The following is a 20667-nucleotide window of genomic DNA, read 5'->3' as shown; positions in this document are numbered from 1 at the left end:
TGAAACAAAGTGTAATACTAGAGAAAATTATCTTTTCAAATAGAGCATTTTACTGTGTACTTTTTCGATTTCAAATTTACAAATTAAGTTTTTCTCAATGAGAAAATGGGAATGAATGGGCACTAGAAAAATTAATTATTCTGAAATTATTTTTTATTTCATTTTTTAAATGGAAAAAGATTAAACGTATGCTTGCTATGCTTGTTATGCGAGTCGAACAAATCAGCGTAAAACACGTAATCCCATCAGTGATACTTAGCATGTAATGACTAAATCTGTTGTGCTTTTAATGCAAAGAGATGAATAAATAAATGGTAAAATAAATACAAATACTATTAATGTATGCATAACCTTTATTATAAAAACATAAGAATAAAACAAAAGATATTGCACCATTGGTTGTAACATGGATTTTCTTTAAAAGATTAATTTGATCTTACTCTCAAAATATTTGGGTAAAAATCATTGATGGCAGCTTTTGATAGAGACAGCGATAAAACAACCAAAATTAACAAATATAGTTCTTGATCACCTCGGCATGATAACGAATTTGATACAAAATGCTCAAAAATTAACAAAGTGAAAGTAATTTCCATTTGAATGTTCTGTAAAGCTTACAATGATATCCATCGTATTTATTAAAAGCTGTTTCCATTTATAATCTCTTTCATATACCTAGAATGAAACAAATTCTGAGCTAATCAGTCAACAAAATGTGGTTATAGTTGTGTCAATTATGCATTCTAAGCAAGATTATGAAGAATTTGAGGTTAAAAGCCAATAAATGCTTATGAATTGCAGACTATGTACAATTTATTATAATTATCATTGAATACTATTTACACCTCTACAACTAATCAGCGTCATGGACCAATTAAAACGAAGCACTCTGGATGGTCAGTTGGAAAATATTCAACTCAGTGATAACCAAATGAGGATAGAACCATGTGAATGCTGTTTACAATTATCATCTTAGCTCTATTTTACTAATTGCTGGATTTGTTTCTTTGTAAAGGAATACATGTATCTAACAGCTTTTATCATCCAATATGTTTTCAAAGATATGAGCAGAATACAGCAAGTTTGTTGAACAATTTCCCAATTTTGATCATTGTTTCACTATTTTTAGACATTATTCATTTTGATTTTTCAAAAAAACATAGAATGCCTGCGAACCAATGTGGCATGGACTCGTTTAGATGATAAATAAACAACAGTTAAACTTTATTAAAAACTCAAATAGTCACTTTAAAAAAAAGAGATTAAAATACAGTGACGCAGACCACATGCATGATCTTAGAAACCTGGCATCAGATTACCAGAATGATTTCACTACAGACTCAGAAATATATATTCTAATCACGTGCTCTTCGACTAACACTCGGCTAATACACTGAAACTCCAGATTGACATGTTTCAAAGGAGTTTAATAAAACATTATTTTTCATCTAGAACATATACAATTGTTTAAAATCTGGTATAATATACTTTTAAATTATGTACAGTACCTTGTTGCTTTTAAAACAAATGTAAAACATGTTTAACCTAAACTGTAATTAAACAGATTTTATAACCTTGCCTTATTGTATTGCCTCCAGTCTGAGATAATATGTATCCCATAAAACGGAAGCATCTTAGTGTACATATAGTGACTACTGTATATATTTATGAGTCCATCAAGAATAAATAAGTCTATTATATTTATTATTGAAAAGATTTCTTTTTCCAAGCAATTTTGTGCAAGTTTTAATAGATCCATTTCACCATAGCAATATAATGATAAACAATGAAAAGCTTAATAAATAAATCTTCCAAGAAAAATAGTCCCTTACTTGTTTATAAATATTGAATCTGCTTTCAGCATTTAAAGAATATTTAACATTTTCAATAACTTATTCATAGATTATTTTACACCTTTTGCTCAAGTCTCTTTTCACAGCACCCGATCAAGACTTTTAGCACAACAAAAATAATGATCAACGTTTACAGTTTCTTAAGAACTAATAGGAACAAGGGAAAGTATTGAAACAACCTGATAGCTTGTAAGCTGGCCATTTTCACAAAATGACTCACAAAACGTTTCATCTTTGTGACAAAATTACTTTCTGTGTTGGGAAGAAAAGTCTTAAAGGCATGCCTTTATACTTGGAAGTTCAGCAGAATAAAACAAATTATTTGAAGATTTTATGCAGATTTGTTGTCTTTGACATAATATACAATTTTAAAGTAGACTGGAGTTGACAAGTTCTTGTAGAGGAAATTCATCTCTAGTCATCACTAATCATTTCAACATGGTCCATTACTATAAAAAACATCAAAACACTTCTCCAGTCTATTATTCATTTTTAGATCAAATACAATTTTGGACTGCATAAATTTCACATGACACAGCAGCAATACTTTGTTTGCCAATAAACAAGTTTAATATGTGTTTCAATACTTACTGAGAATAACAAGATTTATTTCAACAAATATTTTGTTGTTGCTAATTTCTGGAATAAAACATTGTACTAATTACAATATGTAAAGTGAACAAGTCTTTGATGTCTCAAAACATATCTGGAATAAAACGTTGTTTCAGGATTAAGAATGTAAAATATATATGATCCTTCCTGTCTAGTTCCTCGTACATGTTTGTTAAACCTTTTTATTTCATGTACTTTTGCTGGTGCTAATTTCTGGTACAAGAAACTTGTGCTGAAATGGACTTTCTGGCCCGAGGAATTTGAAATGTTCAGATTTCTATATTTTTCTATATTGACTCAAAGACTTTTCATAATAGTCTAAATATTAATGGTTCTGAAGTCCTATGATTACCAGTTGAAATGAACTTGTATGATTTCCAATTCCAATGACCATTCAAAGTTTAGGTAGATAGTGTCCACTTTACATATTTCAAAGATGCAGAAATGCAACAGATGTTCAAACAAAACCCGTTAACTGTAAATAAATTCAACAACGCTGTTTATCACTGTAGACACAACATCAACTACTAAAACTCAAAACCGAAGGATTTCCTTCATTATCATGTGCTGAAATAATTAAAATCTACCATGGATTAAGTGTTAAGTGTATAACAAAACAATGTTTCGTAAAACCAACATACATTGCTGTTTCTAAAATCTTACGAAGGCCAATAATTTAAATAATATATCTGATTTTCAGAAACATTCATGTTAGATGAAAGTTTCTCATATTGATGGGATTTTTATTCATTAGATAATAATTGGTATCAAATCTAATCAACGAAATTAAAAAGGTCTAAGTGCTATAGATAGCTTCACTTAACTTCGCAACAGTCCTTGTTGTGTCAAGTAATATTTTTACATAATCAGCAATCCCTAGTGAGTTTTCCATAGAAATTCTTGTCAAAATGAAATTATCATATATATGGCGCCATGTCATTAAAACAGAATGAGTGCGAGAATTTGATGCCAATAGGATCTGTATGTGATTACTATTGTAGATTCCAAATAAAACGCAATGCAAAGTTTGGTCACTAGAATCTTGAAAACGCAAGGGCTGAGGACAGAATTTCAATGCTGAAAATGTGCTTACTTTCAAAACGTAAAACTTATTGACCATAAGAAAGGAACTAGATTCAAAAGACTTTAATAATTATATGTACAATAAATAGTAAATGTTAATAATGATTGTTTCAATTACGCTGAAAGATGAAAATCCTACTATGCAAACTACTGTATTGTTAGAGTGATTCAAGTGATGCTATTTACAAATGTCTGTACATCATAACAATTTCATGCTTGGGAATGGTGTTTAAAACATGTCTGTTTACCACAAGACGATATTGAAAAATATATGATCCTTTAGAGTTATGCCCCTTTCTTCAACAAAAAGAACTTGGAAAAGCTCAGTCACATTAGATAATCAAGTCACACTAAATTCCGTCACCTGACAACATCGAAATTATGAAACGTTGCTATGACAACAGCATTTGTACTGAAAAAGGCGACATTTCATGGAACAGACCTAGCCTACTAAAGGCATCATGTTAAAAAGACAATTTTCACTACACTGCCCATCATAGAAAAAGTTTTACTAGTTTTACAAATCTCAAATACAACAAGAATATAGTTATAAAAAGGACAATGTCCAGAAATACGTACTCCCTTTGTATTTTTCATAGTGCATCAACAATAAAAGAAAATTTACTCTAGTGACAAAACAACGTCGATATTCTATACGTGAAACTCCACATTTTTTGGCCTTTTGTGAGCAAAACTATAATGTCACTCCTGTATGCAACAAAGACGTAGAAAAATATTCTCTTTGTCTGTGCAACTGTTCTAACATAAAAAAAACTGTCCACGACATTGATGATACATATATAAAAATGTCTTGAAGATATGAAAATGGAATGTTTTGAACTTAATCCATCAAACCCTTGAAAAAGGCATAACTCAAAGGATAAAATTTGATTGGAAAATCTTTTCTTGACATAAATGGAGACAAATTTTAATTAGAAAGTAGATTTACATTTGAATGATCCATGCAATACAAGGAAAGGAGACCACAAAGAAGAAACTGCTGCTTTTAACTGTTTTAGTTTTATTCTTCCCATTCTGATGAATGTGCTGATTTTGCAGTTAGAACATTGTTTAACTGAGGAACCTTCTAGATCAATTATCTGTCAAATTTTAAATATTTAATTGCCACACTGTAAATATATGATATATTACTTTAAAGAATTTTTAATTTTAAGAAATGTACAAGAGTATGATGTTTGAATCCTTGCAAAGATTATTGTTGTTAGGAAATCTTAACACATGTTCTAATTATGTAACACAACCCAATCCTATTGTGATCTCATTTCTGATATACCTATCAAAAGAAATACTATTTCATCTATATCTAGTGCTACTATGTTCTAAATGTACCATCCATGCCAACCTATTTTATATTGCACTGTAAGGAGACCATGTTGAAAAATGGCTCACGAAAGATACGGTCACATTGTTCACCTACAAATACCTGCTTTGGATGTTCAACAAGAAATAGGTGGAGTGGTATGACCTTTGCTCTCACATTTTCCGTGAAATTGTTGATAAGCATGGTCTGTATAACAAATAAAACCACATGTTAATATCTATTGGTGGAATACAAGTATCTGCTATTTGATTTATAACAGAGTAATCTTAATTTAAATATTTACAAATAATTTAAAAGAAATAAATAGTCTATGTACATATACACCTCGGTGGGTTCGTTCAAAATGTCGTTTATGACTGTCATGATACTCCCTTATATCTGGAACATCTCTTCCTGAAAATTTCCAGCCAAATATATACACATATATATTCTGTCATTTGCTTGAGACTTTGCCCTTGGCAGAATTGACTAGATAATCTTGGTCCTGAAAAGAAAGCAGAAATCCTTTAAAATATGGCATTGAGTATCTCTTAAATGAATGCCTATTAAACCTGCTGACAAATAAATTATTATTATTATTATTATTATTATTATTATTATTATTTTATTTTTTTTAAAGCTGCGAAATCTTTCACATTAAAAACTGAATAAAACCCATTTACATAATCTCCATATATTTTAAAAGTAGCATGAAAATATAAATTATATAAACTTCTGTTTATTTTACCAGAAAATATCAGACACCAAAGGTATTTAAAATTTATCAGTGATTTTATAAATATATAAATGAAAGAAGAGAGAAGAACTAAGTTTATAGCCTTGCAAATAATCTGAAAATATGTTCATCTTTCTTTATACTGGGTATAAACCATATACGATACCAATGAATTCTACTTATAAAATAGTGTGGCTATATTACGTCATTCTTCATCTTAAATGAATATCAATATAAGGCATCAAAATATGTCCTGTATCAGTTTCTGTTTTATAAATAAATATGAATCTTTCACATATTTACCAGCAGGATGTAGCAAGAAAGCAGCATTCAATGATTTTCAAGACTGTGTTGTTTTTTTTAATAGATTTTCCCTGGTTAAGTACTATAACTATGGGGATGGTCATTTTGCTAATCAATGTATAATGATTTATTTTTTAAATTAGAGTACTTGCAGTGTATTAATTGAATGCATATATCTTAATCCATTAGAGACTATTATTTCAAGTAAATTTGGTTATAAAAAAAGCAAATTTTTACTGTTTAAAATTGATTTTGAAAAAGTGGATTATGCCATTTACATAGTGAGAAGGCATTTAGTGTCACAGAAAATATCTGATCTAAATCATGTTTTATAGCATGAAATAAAATTATGACACTGTTCCTTTTATGAACAGACTTAACATACTTTTAAAGTCACATCAGCTACATAATTTAATTTATCAACAGTAATGGGTATTCTACAAAATTATTACCAATTATTCACAAATGAAAGTAATTTGCCATTCTTTTTAGAAGAGATGGAGTTTAAATTTATTTTCTCTAATCTTGGTCTAACAGCACACAATTTGTTTTTAAAGATGTTTTTGCTTTGCATGTACCATCTTTTTTGCACTTTGCTTTACATTCTTTTATTGTCCCTATTATTATTATTATTATTATTATTATCACTATTATTATTATTATTGTCATCACTATTATTATTATTATTATCATTATTATTATCACTATTATTATTATTATTATTATTATTATTATTTTTATTATCCTTGTTCTTTCCATGTGTGTTACTTGTTGGGTGATGTTAATACTCGTCCAATTTTACTGCAATAAACAATTAACTTTAACGTTCCACCTATCTTTATGTAATGTACAAACAGTGAATCACCAGTAAGTCATATACAGTTTGACAGCTATTTGAAACATTACAAAATAAATCACAAAATAGCCTCTACTAATCACATATGGCTTCTGGGAACATTAACATGTAAAATAAGTCCTTTTTTATGAAGACAAAGGACTTATTTTACATCCAGTCTAAACTAAAACGAGTGTTCCAATTTAATAAAGAAATGATATACAATATAACTCTTCTGAGAGGCACTTAGGACATGAATTTGTATTCATTTTATTTGAATTTCAATATTTCATATCACAAGAAAAACATTTTCCATTTATCTCAGATGGTTTGGCAACAATGCCTAGCTGTTTCAACATTGAATTTAAGCAATTAAGAAAATATACATTTCTCCAAATGCATGAAAAAGAGAAAGTCTCTAAACCTTGAAAGCGATATTGACCTACTAAAACTAAAATGATCGTTAAGTAGGTCAGTAAACCACTCAGAGGAGTCATTTGTATGGATGATTTGTATGGCAAAAACACACGGTTTAAAAAAACATCTACTCAGAATTTTTCTTTATGGCATCAAAATGTTTTAAAATGTCTGATAAAAATAAGCAGTAACTTGGAATGGAATCAACCCCTCATTATTTCTACATGGGCAATATTTAATGATGCAATGTGCAATAAGGCAGTATGAATTTTGTTAAGAGTTATTCACCCCTTTGTGAAAAAGTAAAATGTCTATGCATGAGCTGCCTAACTTATCTAGTATTATTCCCGTGGATTTTGTTTGACGATCAGTAAGACAGATATGTGTAATGATCAAATGTTAAAGAACATGCACAATATCAACAAGTCAAGTTAGTTGTTTTTAATATAATATAGAGACAAAACAAATGCACTCAAAGAGAAAATGTGGGAAAATAATTGTGGTGGTGTTAATTAAAGCTTTACTTGTGGATTAAAACTGCGCAGTAACAAACATTACATTTTATTAATAGAAATCAAACACCACTTATCACCAACTATAATATAAAACAGTAGACAAAATTACTTGTACAACACCTCAACAGTCCAATAAAAAATATATCAAAACTAAATGAGAAAAGTGAAAAATACACTGTATTAGAAACCATAGAAGCAGCACCGGATCACCATGGTTACGTGAAATAAATCTACACATTGTTTACAATATGTTGCCATAACGACTAACAACACTGGTCACCCCACCATTGACTTACTATGTCTGCTGCCATTTTGAATAGTTGCCATAGTAACGATAGCTGACCACCCTCTAACAAGAGTGAATTTTCCTCAGCTCTATAAAGAATATTATGCAAATTAAGCTTATGTTGCATATTAAATTATTGACATGGCATCCCACCCCACAATAAATAATGTACAGTTATAGTCAGATCTCTCATGACAATCGTATCACTTCCCTAAAGAAAAAAGAAACGGGAATGAGAGTGAATAGTAACTGTTGATTATTTATAATGTTTATCAAACATGAGTCTTAATAAATGAAAAAAATAAACATAGACACCAATGCATACCGTTAATTAAATGTGCCATCTTGCCATAAACACAAACTTAACACTGATATGAAGAAAGCAACTGATCTTCAAAGTGGAGGTAAGAAAATTTTGCTGATGTAATTCTGTAATAAAGTTGTAAAAGTACCAATCATGTACATCATTCTGGACATTTGTATGGACACAGTTTTATTAATCTCGAATTTCTTTCATAGTCTTCAAAATTCTCAAGTTTTATATTTCTGTCAAATAAATATTTAAAACCCCCATTTTAAAAATTGGAATGATTTTTCAAACATGTTGAAATAATGAGGTTTAAGATCAAACTACTGAAGAATATTGGTTGAACTTTTGCTGTATTATTTTTATATCAGGAAAATTCAACCAACATATTAGACATTGCCTAAGACTCCCAAAGCAAAAGTTGCAATGCTGTATAGATATGACTCCCAATATAAAATAACTTGCCATTTTCATGGCTGTATAGATATGACTCCCAAAGCAAAATAACTTGGCATTTTCATGGCTGTATAGATATGACTCCCAATATAAAATAACTTGCCATTTTCATGGCTGTATAGATATGACTCCCAAAGCAAAATAACTTGGCATTTTCATGGCTGTATAGATATGACTCCCAATATAAAATAACTTGCCATTTTCATGGTTGCATAGACATTTAAAAATATATTTATATACCTTCATTTTCTTGAGAAATCTAAAGTGTCCATAGAGTTTTAAGAACAATATGACTAAACCACAGTTTAAATATTCTCGTGTCATATACATATAAATCCACTAAATGTACACAGTGTTTATTGCACATACCTTTTTTTTAAAAATGCAATATTTTCTTATTATCAATAATAAATATCTGAGCTAAATAATTTTGTAATGTCATGTAAAACCATAGTGTACCTGCAACACATGCTAAGTACACAAACCTACCGAATTTGCCAGTGGTCTAATATGGCCTGTTTGCATCCTTTGGTCGCTTGAGCTGGACCTTTAATCTTTTCATTCCAATCTGGAATCCGTTCATTGCCTGTATGGCGGCATGTGCACTCGCTGGATTGTCAAAGCTTACAAAGCCTGAATAAGAATGAAATCTTCTTTCATTATTTCATCAAGATATATTTTCGTAAACAAATTCAAACTCTATTCAACTGTCAGAAAACTATATATGGCACATTTCACAAATAATTCTTTCTGAGTAAAACTTTGGTCATTTTCCGTTTTTGCAACATACCGTAGTTAGGATCCTAAAGACTCGTCTGTATTTATGCACAAGATATTAACTTTGTCATTATTTTTTCTTTTTTTAAATATATTTTGTACAGCCTGCTTGTTCAATTTAGTTACTTCCAACTGTGAAAAATGATAGGTGTCTAGGTATGTGAAGACTTTGGCAAAATGTAAAGATTTTACTCTTCCCTGTAAAACCTTTATTTATTTGTGTTAATATATAGTCTCCAGTCACCATCAGATGCAATCATCTGATGATCGAATTTCCTGACCAGCAACGTCTTAACTTTGCTTATTGCAGGTAATATTTTGAGAGAAAAAAATCTTGGTTACAGACTAAACTTGTTTTTGCTTGTTATACAAATACATGTATGGAAGATGTATCCAACGCATCCAATGGTTTCAAGCATGGACTGGATTTTAATGGATAAAACCATGTTCACTGCATTGTTCTTTTAAAAAGATTGACATTTCAAACTGATTTAGACATATCATGAAGAAATATATCCATGTAAATGTTGAAGAAAAGATGCCATATCAAAGAACACTGGAATCAGCTAACTCACAAAAATGTGCTTATGAAGTATGGGGTTAAAATGTCTGGACTTTTCTATTTCTTTCAGTTCTGTTGCTGATGCTGATGGTCATGAAAAGCACACAAGTTCAAATTCAAATTAAGTATTGTACAAGTGAAAAGGGGAATAACCTTGTACAACCAGTGGCAATGTAACTGTCATATGTTCTCTAAATACATAGAAAGGGGAATAACCTTGTATAACCATTGGCAGTGTAACTCACTTGTTTTCTAAATACTTACAATGATATAAATGTAAATCAAAGTTTTGAGGTATGATATGTGATTTTGATAAAAGTGACTTTTGAAGTTTGAGGCAAGATATGTGATTTTGGTAATAAAATTATCAAACATTCATTAAGAAGAAAACTTTTTTTAATACAGGATGTAAAAAGATACTTACCAAAGCATTTGCTCTGGTTTGTAGCCCTGTCAACATAAACTTTGGCACTGATGACACTGCCAAATGGCATGAACATCTGGGCCAATTCAGCATCTCCAAACTCTTGTGGAAGGTGATAAATAAACAAATTACAGCCTTCTGGTCCTGTAAATATATAACCTGTAAATATGACAACATGGGATTACCTTGTCCGACAACATTATCAAGGATAGACAAATATTATTGAGTTCTCAAGAGAAAGGCAATATAACAACAAAGCTATGTAACTTAAAACAAAAATGTTGCAGCAAGATTGATTTAAAAAAATATGATTCCTTACCTTAGTAGATTCTTCAACAATTGAGGGATGTAATAATTACACGATGTGTGCAAATAATTAATTTGTAATAAAAATGTATTAAATAAGCTAACAAATTCCTTTGTCTTTGCTCAAAAATCAAAACATTAGACATTTTCAACCTTGCATGGAGGCATACAATCCTAAAGCATGGGTGTATTTGAAATTAAAGCAGCACACATATTTCATAAAGAGTTTAGTAAAAAATCTCATCATCGTTTGGGGAGAAGAAAGTAGAATGGTGAAAATCTCTAGAAAAATTAGGTTACGAAAGAACTATTGTCTTTAAATGTGTGATCAAACAACAAGCTTTTTCCATCTTTACTGGCTGAAACTTTATAAATATTACCTTCAGTGTCCTTTTTTAATATATACAGAAATGCAACTACTGGACAAAAGCTCTCCCAAAAAAATACTATGGTCAATATGAAGAAAGAAAAATAAACTGATAGTGTGTTATAATTAGTGACTTTTATATGAATTGCAAACAATATGAATTGTAAACAATATGAATTGTAAACAATATGAATTGTAAACAATATGAATTGCAAACAATATGAATTGTAAACAATATGAATTGCAAACAATATGAATTGTAAACAATATGAATTGTAAACAATATGAATTGCAAACAATATGAATTGTAAACAATATGAATTGTAAACAATATGAATTGTAAACAATATGAATTGTAAACAATATGAATTGCAAACAATATGAATTGTAAACAATATGAATTGTAAACAATACGAATTGTAAACAATATGAATTGTAAACAATACGAATTGTAAACAATACGAATTGTAAACAATATGAATTGTAAACAATACGAATTGTAAACAATATGAATTGTAAACAATACGAATTGTAAACAATATGAATTGTAAACAATATGAATTGTAAACAATATGAATTGTAAAAAAGAAGTTTTCAAATTCAACTAGCATGTGCAATATTGAGATATAAATGTTTCTAAATAACCACGATTCTATTCAAAGTAAGTTTTGCAATGCATGCAATTTTTTAAATTTTATAACGATCATAAACAGTTAAATATCCATAACTAATTAATTTCTTGGTTACAATTAATAAATTCTACTTGTGCAAAATATGTTAGCTCTGTATAATTTTTATAACTTTTTACAAAATTAGATCATTGAAATATATTAATTAATGAAAACTTGAAGATCTGGCTCAATTCATATAATGAACCGAAATCTGAACTGACTATAATTTACATTATGAAATTCTAGTTAGAAAGAATCTATTTGGTTAAGAAATGTACCTACCTTCTTTCTGAGCAGAGGGTATAAGTGCTGCATGCTGTGCAAGAGCTTGTTGAATTGGTCCATAGGCAGGGGGATATGCTGAAATTAGGCGTACAATATTAGATTATGAATTGGTCCATAGGCAGGGGGATATGTAGGTATTAGGCATAAAATATCAGATTATGAATTTGTCCATATGCAGGGGGATATGTAGAAATTAGGCATAAAATATCAGATTATGAATTGGTCCATAGGCAGGGGGATATGTAGAAATTAGGCATAAAATATCAGATTATGAATTTGTCCATAGGCAGGGGGATATGTAGAAATTAGGCATAAAATATCAGATCGTGAATTAGTTCATAGGCAGGGGAATATGCAGAAATTAGGCATAAAATAACAGATTATGAATTAGCCCATAGGCAGGGGGATATGCAGATATGAGGCATAAAATAACAGATTATGAATTAGTCCATAGGCAGGGGGATATGTAGAAATTAGACATAAAATATTAGATTAAAAATTAGTCAATAAGCAGGGGATATGTAGAAATTAAGTATAAAATATTAGATCATGAATTAGTCCATAGACAGGGGGATATGCTGAAATTAGGCATACAATATCAGATTATGAATTAGTCCCTAGGCAGGGGAATATGCAGAATTTAGGCATACAATATCAGATTAAGAATTGGTCCATAGGCAGGTGATATGCACAAATTAAGTATAAAATAACAGATTATGAATTAGTCCATAGGCAGGGGGATATGCAGAAATTAGGCATACAATATCAGATTAATATCCTATGTAATAGTATTTCTGGAAAGGCATTTAGAGACAAGAATGTGAATAATTCATATGAAAATGATGTGCATATACACAATGATTCTGAAACATGAACAGAGTCTAAAGTGAGAAATTATAAACTTTTCCTCCTATTCTTATTTTATATGTAGAACTTTGTCTTCCTTTGCACATCAAAAGTTCTTGCTCCATGTAAACAGTTTCATATTCTCTCTCTAAAGTTTTTGTTACAGGTGTGACTGCAAACCAGAACATGAGAAGGATGCACTAGAGAGTACAAATCAGTACAAAGTTTACAAAAATGTGCAACTATTTCATTTCATCAAACTGTGATTTTAAGTACAAACTAAATGTGATGAAATGAATTTTTACTTTGAGTCTCAGTTTTATTTTGTTTATTTTGTTGGGAATAGTGAGTAAGGGCAATGGAAAATAGATGGATCTCCTAGCCTCCATTTACCTATCCCATAAGGCTGCATTGCTGCATATGCTTGCAGAGGTTCACCATTTGCCATGGTTTGCGTTACAAACTGAGGTGATGTGCTACCTGTGGAAGGGAGGAGGTAAAATGCATCAGTATGTTTTTAATCATACATTTAACATCAATGCTAGACCTCAATTAGTCAAGTTAAGATACATTCCACATTTTAGGCTTTGTCTACTCTTAACTTTTTCAGTCACAGTCATAAGTCACTCTGTCATGTTAGAAAGAAATACAAAATTGGGACATACACATAATATATTTATAAATTACAGTCCTTTTGACAGTTTCTGTGCTCCCTCATTCAAAAGCACTGAGGCAGTTATTTTCAACTATGTGTTGGTAATGTAGTTAATAAATCAAAGTTCAAAAGGTAATTTAATAATACATTCACAATTATCTTTATCCTTGTAGTTTAAATCTATGCAAGTATACCAAGTCAAAACCCTTGTCCCCACATCAGACACTCACCTGGATAATGTGGAATGCCATTAGCGTAAATTTCTGGGGGTTGTCCATTGGCCTGGTGGACAGAAAAACCTGCCATGTGAGTCGGGGATAGGACACTTTGGGGTGCCCCATTGATGGTTGTAGTCGCTGTGCCTGTAGAAATGAATGGTATAATGTTAATGATTATGAACAACGGTGAATACAGTAAGCACAATACAAATAATGTTGTAAAGATTAATTCATTATTCAGTCATATACATTTAGGTAAGATTATTTCTTAAAATTAGAAATCAGTCTAAATATTATGAAGCACTTCTTATTATGCTTTCAATTATATCCAAAAACTTATCTTTCATAAGAAATAAGTTACATTTATTATTACCTCCCCAGTGAAAATTAAATCTAAATGTTTTAAAAATTATCAAAACTATGTTATAATTGGATATTTTTATATTACCATTAGCAAGGGATGCTGTAGTTGGGGTGAGCGCTGCTGTTGATAGGCCATTTGGAGTAGTCAGAGTGCCAACCTGGGACACATGGGCGAGTGTAACTGGTGTTGCCAGGTAAGCACCCTGTGCAGCTGCTGCCATCACTGCTGCTTGCTGCTGTTGCACCAGCTGATGATGATAATAATAATAATAATAATAATAATAATAATAATAATAATAACAACAACAACAACAACAACACATTTATTATTTGTTATAAGAATGCAATATTGTACTTGGTACAGTTATAGATTGAACCATTTAAGCTTATATTAAGCAACCACAAATGTTCAAATAAAAGGATAATATGGCAGAACAAACATTCAAGGTGCATTATTGTGCAAACATTTCTCTAACCAATGCATCAACTACAGTTATAAAATTTTAAAGTATGCTATACATTCAATCATGCATGGATTACTGTCAGTGTGCATACTATGCATTCAGTAATGCATGGATTACTGTCAGTGTGCATACAAACATTCAGTGATGCATGGATTAATGTCAGTGTAAATGATATGCATTCAGTGATGCATGGATTACTGTCAGTGTGCATACTATGCATTCATTGATGCATTGATTACTCTCACTGTGCATACTATGCATTCAGTGATGCATGGATTACTGTCAGTGTGCATGCTATGCATTTAGTGATGCATGGATTACTGTCAGTGTAAATAATATGCATTTAGTGATGCATGGATTACTGTCAGTGTGAATACTATGCATTTAGTGATGCATGGATTACTGTCAGTGTGCATACTATGCATTCATTGATGCATTGATTACTGTCACTGTGCATACTATGCATTCAGTGATGCATGGATTACTGTCAGTGTGCATGCTATGCATTTAGTGATGCATGGATTACTGTCAGTGTAAATAATATGCATTCATTGATGCATGGATTACTGTCAGTGTCCATACTATGCATTCATTGATGCATTGATTACTGTGAGTGTGCATACTATGCATTCATTGATGCATGGATTTCTGTCAGTGTGCATACTATGCATTCATTGATGCATTGATTACTGTCACTGTGCATACTATGCATTCAGTGATGCATGGATTACTGTCAGTGTGCATGCTATGCATTTAGTGATGCATGGATTACTGTCAGTGTAAATAATATGCATTCATTGATGCATGGATTACTGTCAGTGTCCATACTATGCATTCATTGATGCATTGATTACTGTCAGTGTGCATACTATGCATTCAGTGATGCATGGATTACTGTCAGTGTGCATACTATGCATTCAGTGATGTATGGGTTACATTCAGTGCATGTACAGATTACATTCAGTGTGTGTGCATTTCCATTTCTCAACCATTTTTAATTACATGAAGGCAATTAGAATAAATGTACAAAGTTGCCTCCTTTTACACATACATATACTTCATCTTTTGTTGACCATTAGACTTTTTTGAATAAGATGCATAAATATTTTTAGAAAGCAATCACAGCTAAAATTACTTTCCTTAACAGTCAAGTTTAGCTTAAACATTTTTTCATCTTAAATTTTTACTCCTAACTAAAATAAGTTTAATTGTACTAATACTCATACCACTTATAGATATTGCTATTACTTAGTCATATCACTTAGGGATATCACATTTTGTCATATCACTTAGGGATATCACAATTTGTCATATCACTTAGGGATATCACATTTTGTCATATCACTTAGGGATATCACAACTTGTCATATTCCTTAGGGATATTACATTTTGTCATATTCCTTAGGGATAATACCTTTTGTCATATTGCTTAGGGATATTACATCTTGTCATATTGCTTAGGGATATTACATTTTGTCATATTGCTTATGGATATTACATTTTGTCATATTGCTTAGGGATATTACATTTTGTCATATCACTTAGAGATATCACATTTTGTCATCTTGCTTAGAGGTATTGTATTTTGTCATATTACATATGGATATTAGAATTAGTCATATCACTTGGGATATTACATTTTGCCATATTGCTTAGGGATATTACATTTTGTCATATCACTCAGGGATAATACATTTTGTCATATTGCTTAGGGATATTACATTTTGTCATATCACTCAGGGATAATACATTTTGTCATATTGCTTAGGGATATTACATTTTGTCATATCATTTAGGGATTATATATTTTGTCATATCACTTTAGGGATATTACAATTAATCATATCACTTGTAATTATGAAAATTAGTCATATAACTTAGGGATATTACATTTTGTCATATCACTTATGGCTATTACATTTTGTCATACCACTTAGGGATATTACAATTATTCATATCACTTGTAGATATGAGAATTAGCTATATCACTTAGGGATATTACAGTTATTCATATCACATATGGATATCAGAATTAGTCATATCACTTAAGGATATTACAGTTATTCATATCACATATGGATATCAGATTTAGTCATATCACTTAGGGATATTACAATTATTCATATCACATATGGATATCAGAATTAGTCATGTCACTTAAGCATATTACAGTTATCCATATCACTTAGGGTTATTACATTTTGTCATATCACTTAGGGATATTACAGTTATCCATATCACTTAGGGATATTACAATTATTCATATTATGTAGGGATATTACAATTATTCTTATCAGTTAGAGGTATTAAAATTACATGTATTCATATCACTAAGGGATATTACAATTATTCATATCACTTGGGTGGTGCTCAACAGTTTCATATTTTGCATAGGGTTAGAACTTTAAAGAAAAAGAATTCCCCTGCCTTTCCTCACCAGTTATACTGGTTATTTAAAAAAAAGTCCTTGTATATCTTAGGTATTGTTCAAAAGTACCTTTAATTCCATTTATTTTGGTGTATGATTGATAGGTGTAAGTTGGGTTATAGAGTATACAGCTTGGTCTTACTCCAGATGTGCATCTTTCAAAACAAGTGCTAGCTCCACTTGGTCATTTTACTTCCTGAACTTCAAAAGTAAATTGTATCTTAAAAAAAAAGAACTTATAACTTGTTTTACATTTTGTATATCTGGTAATTCATTAATTGCACTTTCAGAAGCTGGCATTGTCTAGTCTGGCAAAAATAATTTTCCCTATTGTAACTGCTACTAAGGATAGTGTACTTTACACTAGTTTAGGCTGATTTATTTAGCACAAGGAAGCAGTCATTTTAGTTAGCAGTGTGCTTAGATCATGCACAATTTCCAAAAGTACAATATCCAAAGAAATGTCAGCCACATTACATCAAAGAAGCATAGAGGTATGCCAACATTCTCTCCAATGTGCATGTTTTAAATTACAATTATGCATGTCACTTATGGATAGTACAATTATTCATGTACAGATAGTACGATTACTCATGTACAGATATTACAATTACTCATGTACAGATATTACAATTAATCATGTACAGATAGTACAATTATTCATGTACAGATAGTATAATTAATTACTCATGCAACTTCTGGATATTACATTTACTCGTAACACTTAGGAATATTACAATCATTCATATCACATACGGACATGTGAAACAAGTCAAAGGATGTTGATATATAATCATGCAAACAAACAAACCATCTCAATGCATAATTTCTTAATATTACTACCTGAATTCATTCTGTCTTGTAGTGTGATGTCTTTATCACAATTTACTACTTGAGATGTTTTTATGTTGACCCAGATATAGAGGTATACAATCAAATTTTAAGAAATTTATTTACAATTTTTAAAATAATTTTTTTTTATCATTCCATCTGACGTTTTAAAGGTGTAAAAATCATGCTCCACAATAATAATCAATATTTATTTTTAAAAAATAGAATCGTGTTGATATCTGTCACCTGAGCGTATGTCCCATAAGCTCCTATCTGAGAAAGCGTAATAGGACTTAATATTCCTAAAGGTCCGGTCATTTGCTGCATTCGACGCAACTGACGTTCTTTCTCCGTATCTGCAAACTTCACAACTAGGCTTGACGACGCACCCTGGAAACACTTTTTTCAATCAATAGGTTTTAAGCATTGAAATATGGGTATAAATAAATGCATTCGTGTATGTGTGTGTATGTGTATGTGTGTGAATAAAAATGGTAATACTGATATCAATATAGTAAAATAGTTTCAAGATTTGACCAAGAAAATGCTAGACAATGCCTAACTTTAATAATAAAATATTTTATTTACAAATCTATACTTGCGGAATTCTTTAAAAAGTATAAACGATATTAAATATTATTGTCGTTTACAATCCATAAGTATTTACTTGAACTGCGAGAAATTTCCAATAGACTATTACATGTAATTTTTTATAAACATCTCAGTGTTAAATTATTGCAGTGCTAGTTTATAAACCTTAAGACCCAAACATGATTACGAATAGATAAGATACAGACCAAAGGAAATGTCAAGCATTGATATGGAAGAAAGAGAGTAAACATACCGCCATAGTTTGACTTCCGTGGAGTCCATTAATGGCAGCTTGGGCCTCAGAGTGGTTCGAATACTTGACAAAGGCACACCCTGTAATTTTAATTTACATCATGTTTGTAGAACTAGTGTTATGCCATTCAAAGATAAAATACGTTATTCTAAACAACATGGTGCATAAAAGATTGCAACGCAGACAATACTAAGAAAGTTTCCAGTCCATTGTATGTCCACTGCACAAGTAAGCATGCATATCTTCTTCTTGAAAACCTGATTTCGTCTTAAATATATTTCCACAATGTTAGTTAGTATATGTCCCTGTCCTTATCACTACCATTATCAAACCATCTTTGTACCGCTCTGGTGGCCTGGTGGTTAGAGCGTCCGCCTCGGATACAGAAGCTCGTGGGTCGATCCCCAGCCGAGTCATAAGAAATATTTACAAAAATGGTACTAACAGCTTCCTCGCTTGGCGCTCAGCATTACGGGGTTAGTGTTAAGACTGGTCGGCCTGGTGTCAGGATAATGTGACTGGGTGGGACATCATGCTACATGTCTGCGACATGATACCCCAGTTCTAGACATCACTATAAATTGCCACACTACAGACATCATAGCGATATAACTGAAAATGTGTTAAAGCTACGTTAAAGATCCAAATCACACACACACACACACACACACACACACACACACACACACACAATCAAACCATCTTTTGCAAAAAGAGTAAAAAGTCATGAATTAACCTATGACAACTAGATGCAGTTTTCTGTATTTTTCATTATTATATATTCCATTGCAAAACAAATGGAAATCTTTTATAACAGATGCAAGATATATTTCTCTCTGAATCATTGCAGACTTAAATGTTTTACATCAAAATACCATTAATATGACATTATGACAGTAAAATACCCTTAAAGAGGCCTAATACTGGTGAAACACCCTTAAGGAGGCCTTATACTGGTGAAACACCCCAAATATGGCCCTAAAATGATATTTTAATTAAAACCGAAAGATGCATCAAGCTTCAACTTATAACATTGGTAATGACCTTTATTTTGGTTGACAATAAATGCTGTAAGATTTTGACTTTGTTCTGACTTTAGAATGATGCTTCTTCAACTGAAAATGTATATTTCTTACTTTGCATATCCAGTCATGCTCTTGAATTTTATTTAAACGACACATATATACTACGCTTTTGAATTGGAGAAAAGTACATTCATTTAATGAAAAATGTCTATCTTTTTACATTTACGTAGTTTCTTCATTACTCATTTTATTAGCAAGGAATATAGTACATGGTCTGATCAAATATTCTGTAGTACATGAAACAACTATCATTCTATTCAGATACTGGCTTTCACCATTCAAGTCAGTATTGATCGCAAATACCACAATAGACGCGTATCTATAATTCATGTACCCAGCTTTCAGTACACACATGGCACGAATTGCATGAGATCAGATTTACTTTACTATTCTGGCGTTCTATTAAATATATGTTGAACTGACACCATAACTTATTAAATTTGGGATTGTTCACGACAAAGATATATTACTTTATGTCCAAATTAAAGTTTGTTTCAGACTAACCTTATACTGTTTCCAATCACACACAAAATTATATTTATCAATTTGGTCTTCGAAAGCATACTTTGCTTTGAATTTTCTATTTTATTTTGTGCTTTTTTAGAAAATATTTATTGCAATTGCTCGTAAGGGCGTATACACCATAAAATATATTTTGCTTTTTTTTGAGAAGCCTATTTGTGTCTTTACCAGCAAACAAACTAACTTAAACCTGCAAGCTAAAGCTGCCAAAATGTCACAAACTCTTTTCTTCTGTGTAGTTTTCTGTTCCAAGTTGTTCAAGTTGACCGTTCATAAAAACAAAGAAACGATATTT

At 30.9% G+C, this 20667-nt stretch overlaps 1 protein-coding gene across 7 annotated transcripts in view; it reads right to left on the bottom strand.

Annotated features, from left to right (window-relative positions):
* Positions 1-335: 335 nt before the first annotated feature.
* Positions 336-20667, bottom strand: part of LOC149794170 (CUGBP Elav-like family member 4) — a 285013-nt gene continuing 264681 nt past the window's right edge. For 3 of the 7 annotated variants that reach the window (XM_089968270.1, XM_089968274.1, XM_089968275.1), the window contains 9 exons: positions 18766-18845; positions 18168-18320; positions 14284-14446; positions 13848-13979; positions 13356-13442; positions 12114-12191; positions 10488-10646; positions 9214-9357; positions 336-5374 (listed from right to left, as the gene is read on the bottom strand). In XM_089968270.1, coding sequence (XP_089824396.1) covers positions 9230-9357; positions 10488-10646; positions 12114-12191; positions 13356-13442; positions 13848-13979; positions 14284-14446; positions 18168-18320; positions 18766-18845 — 980 coding nt within the window. In that variant the 3' untranslated portion in view covers positions 336-5374; positions 9214-9229. Of the gene's footprint in view, positions 5375-7971; positions 8051-9213; positions 9358-10487; positions 10647-12113; positions 12192-13355; positions 13443-13847; positions 13980-14283; positions 14447-18167; positions 18321-18765; positions 18846-20667 lie in introns of all 7 variants that reach the window. The other 4 variants (XR_016422975.1, XM_089968273.1, XM_089968271.1 and 1 more) reach the window with 4 other exon arrangements.

This window comes from Sinohyriopsis cumingii, chromosome 8 (assembly GCF_028554795.1).
Source record: "Sinohyriopsis cumingii isolate HCF-2022 chromosome 8, ASM2855479v2, whole genome shotgun sequence".
Taxonomy (NCBI): domain Eukaryota; kingdom Metazoa; phylum Mollusca; class Bivalvia; order Unionida; family Unionidae; genus Sinohyriopsis; species Sinohyriopsis cumingii.
The sequence above is the reverse complement of the archived record's forward strand: the minus strand, read 5'-3'. Positions and strand labels throughout refer to the sequence as shown.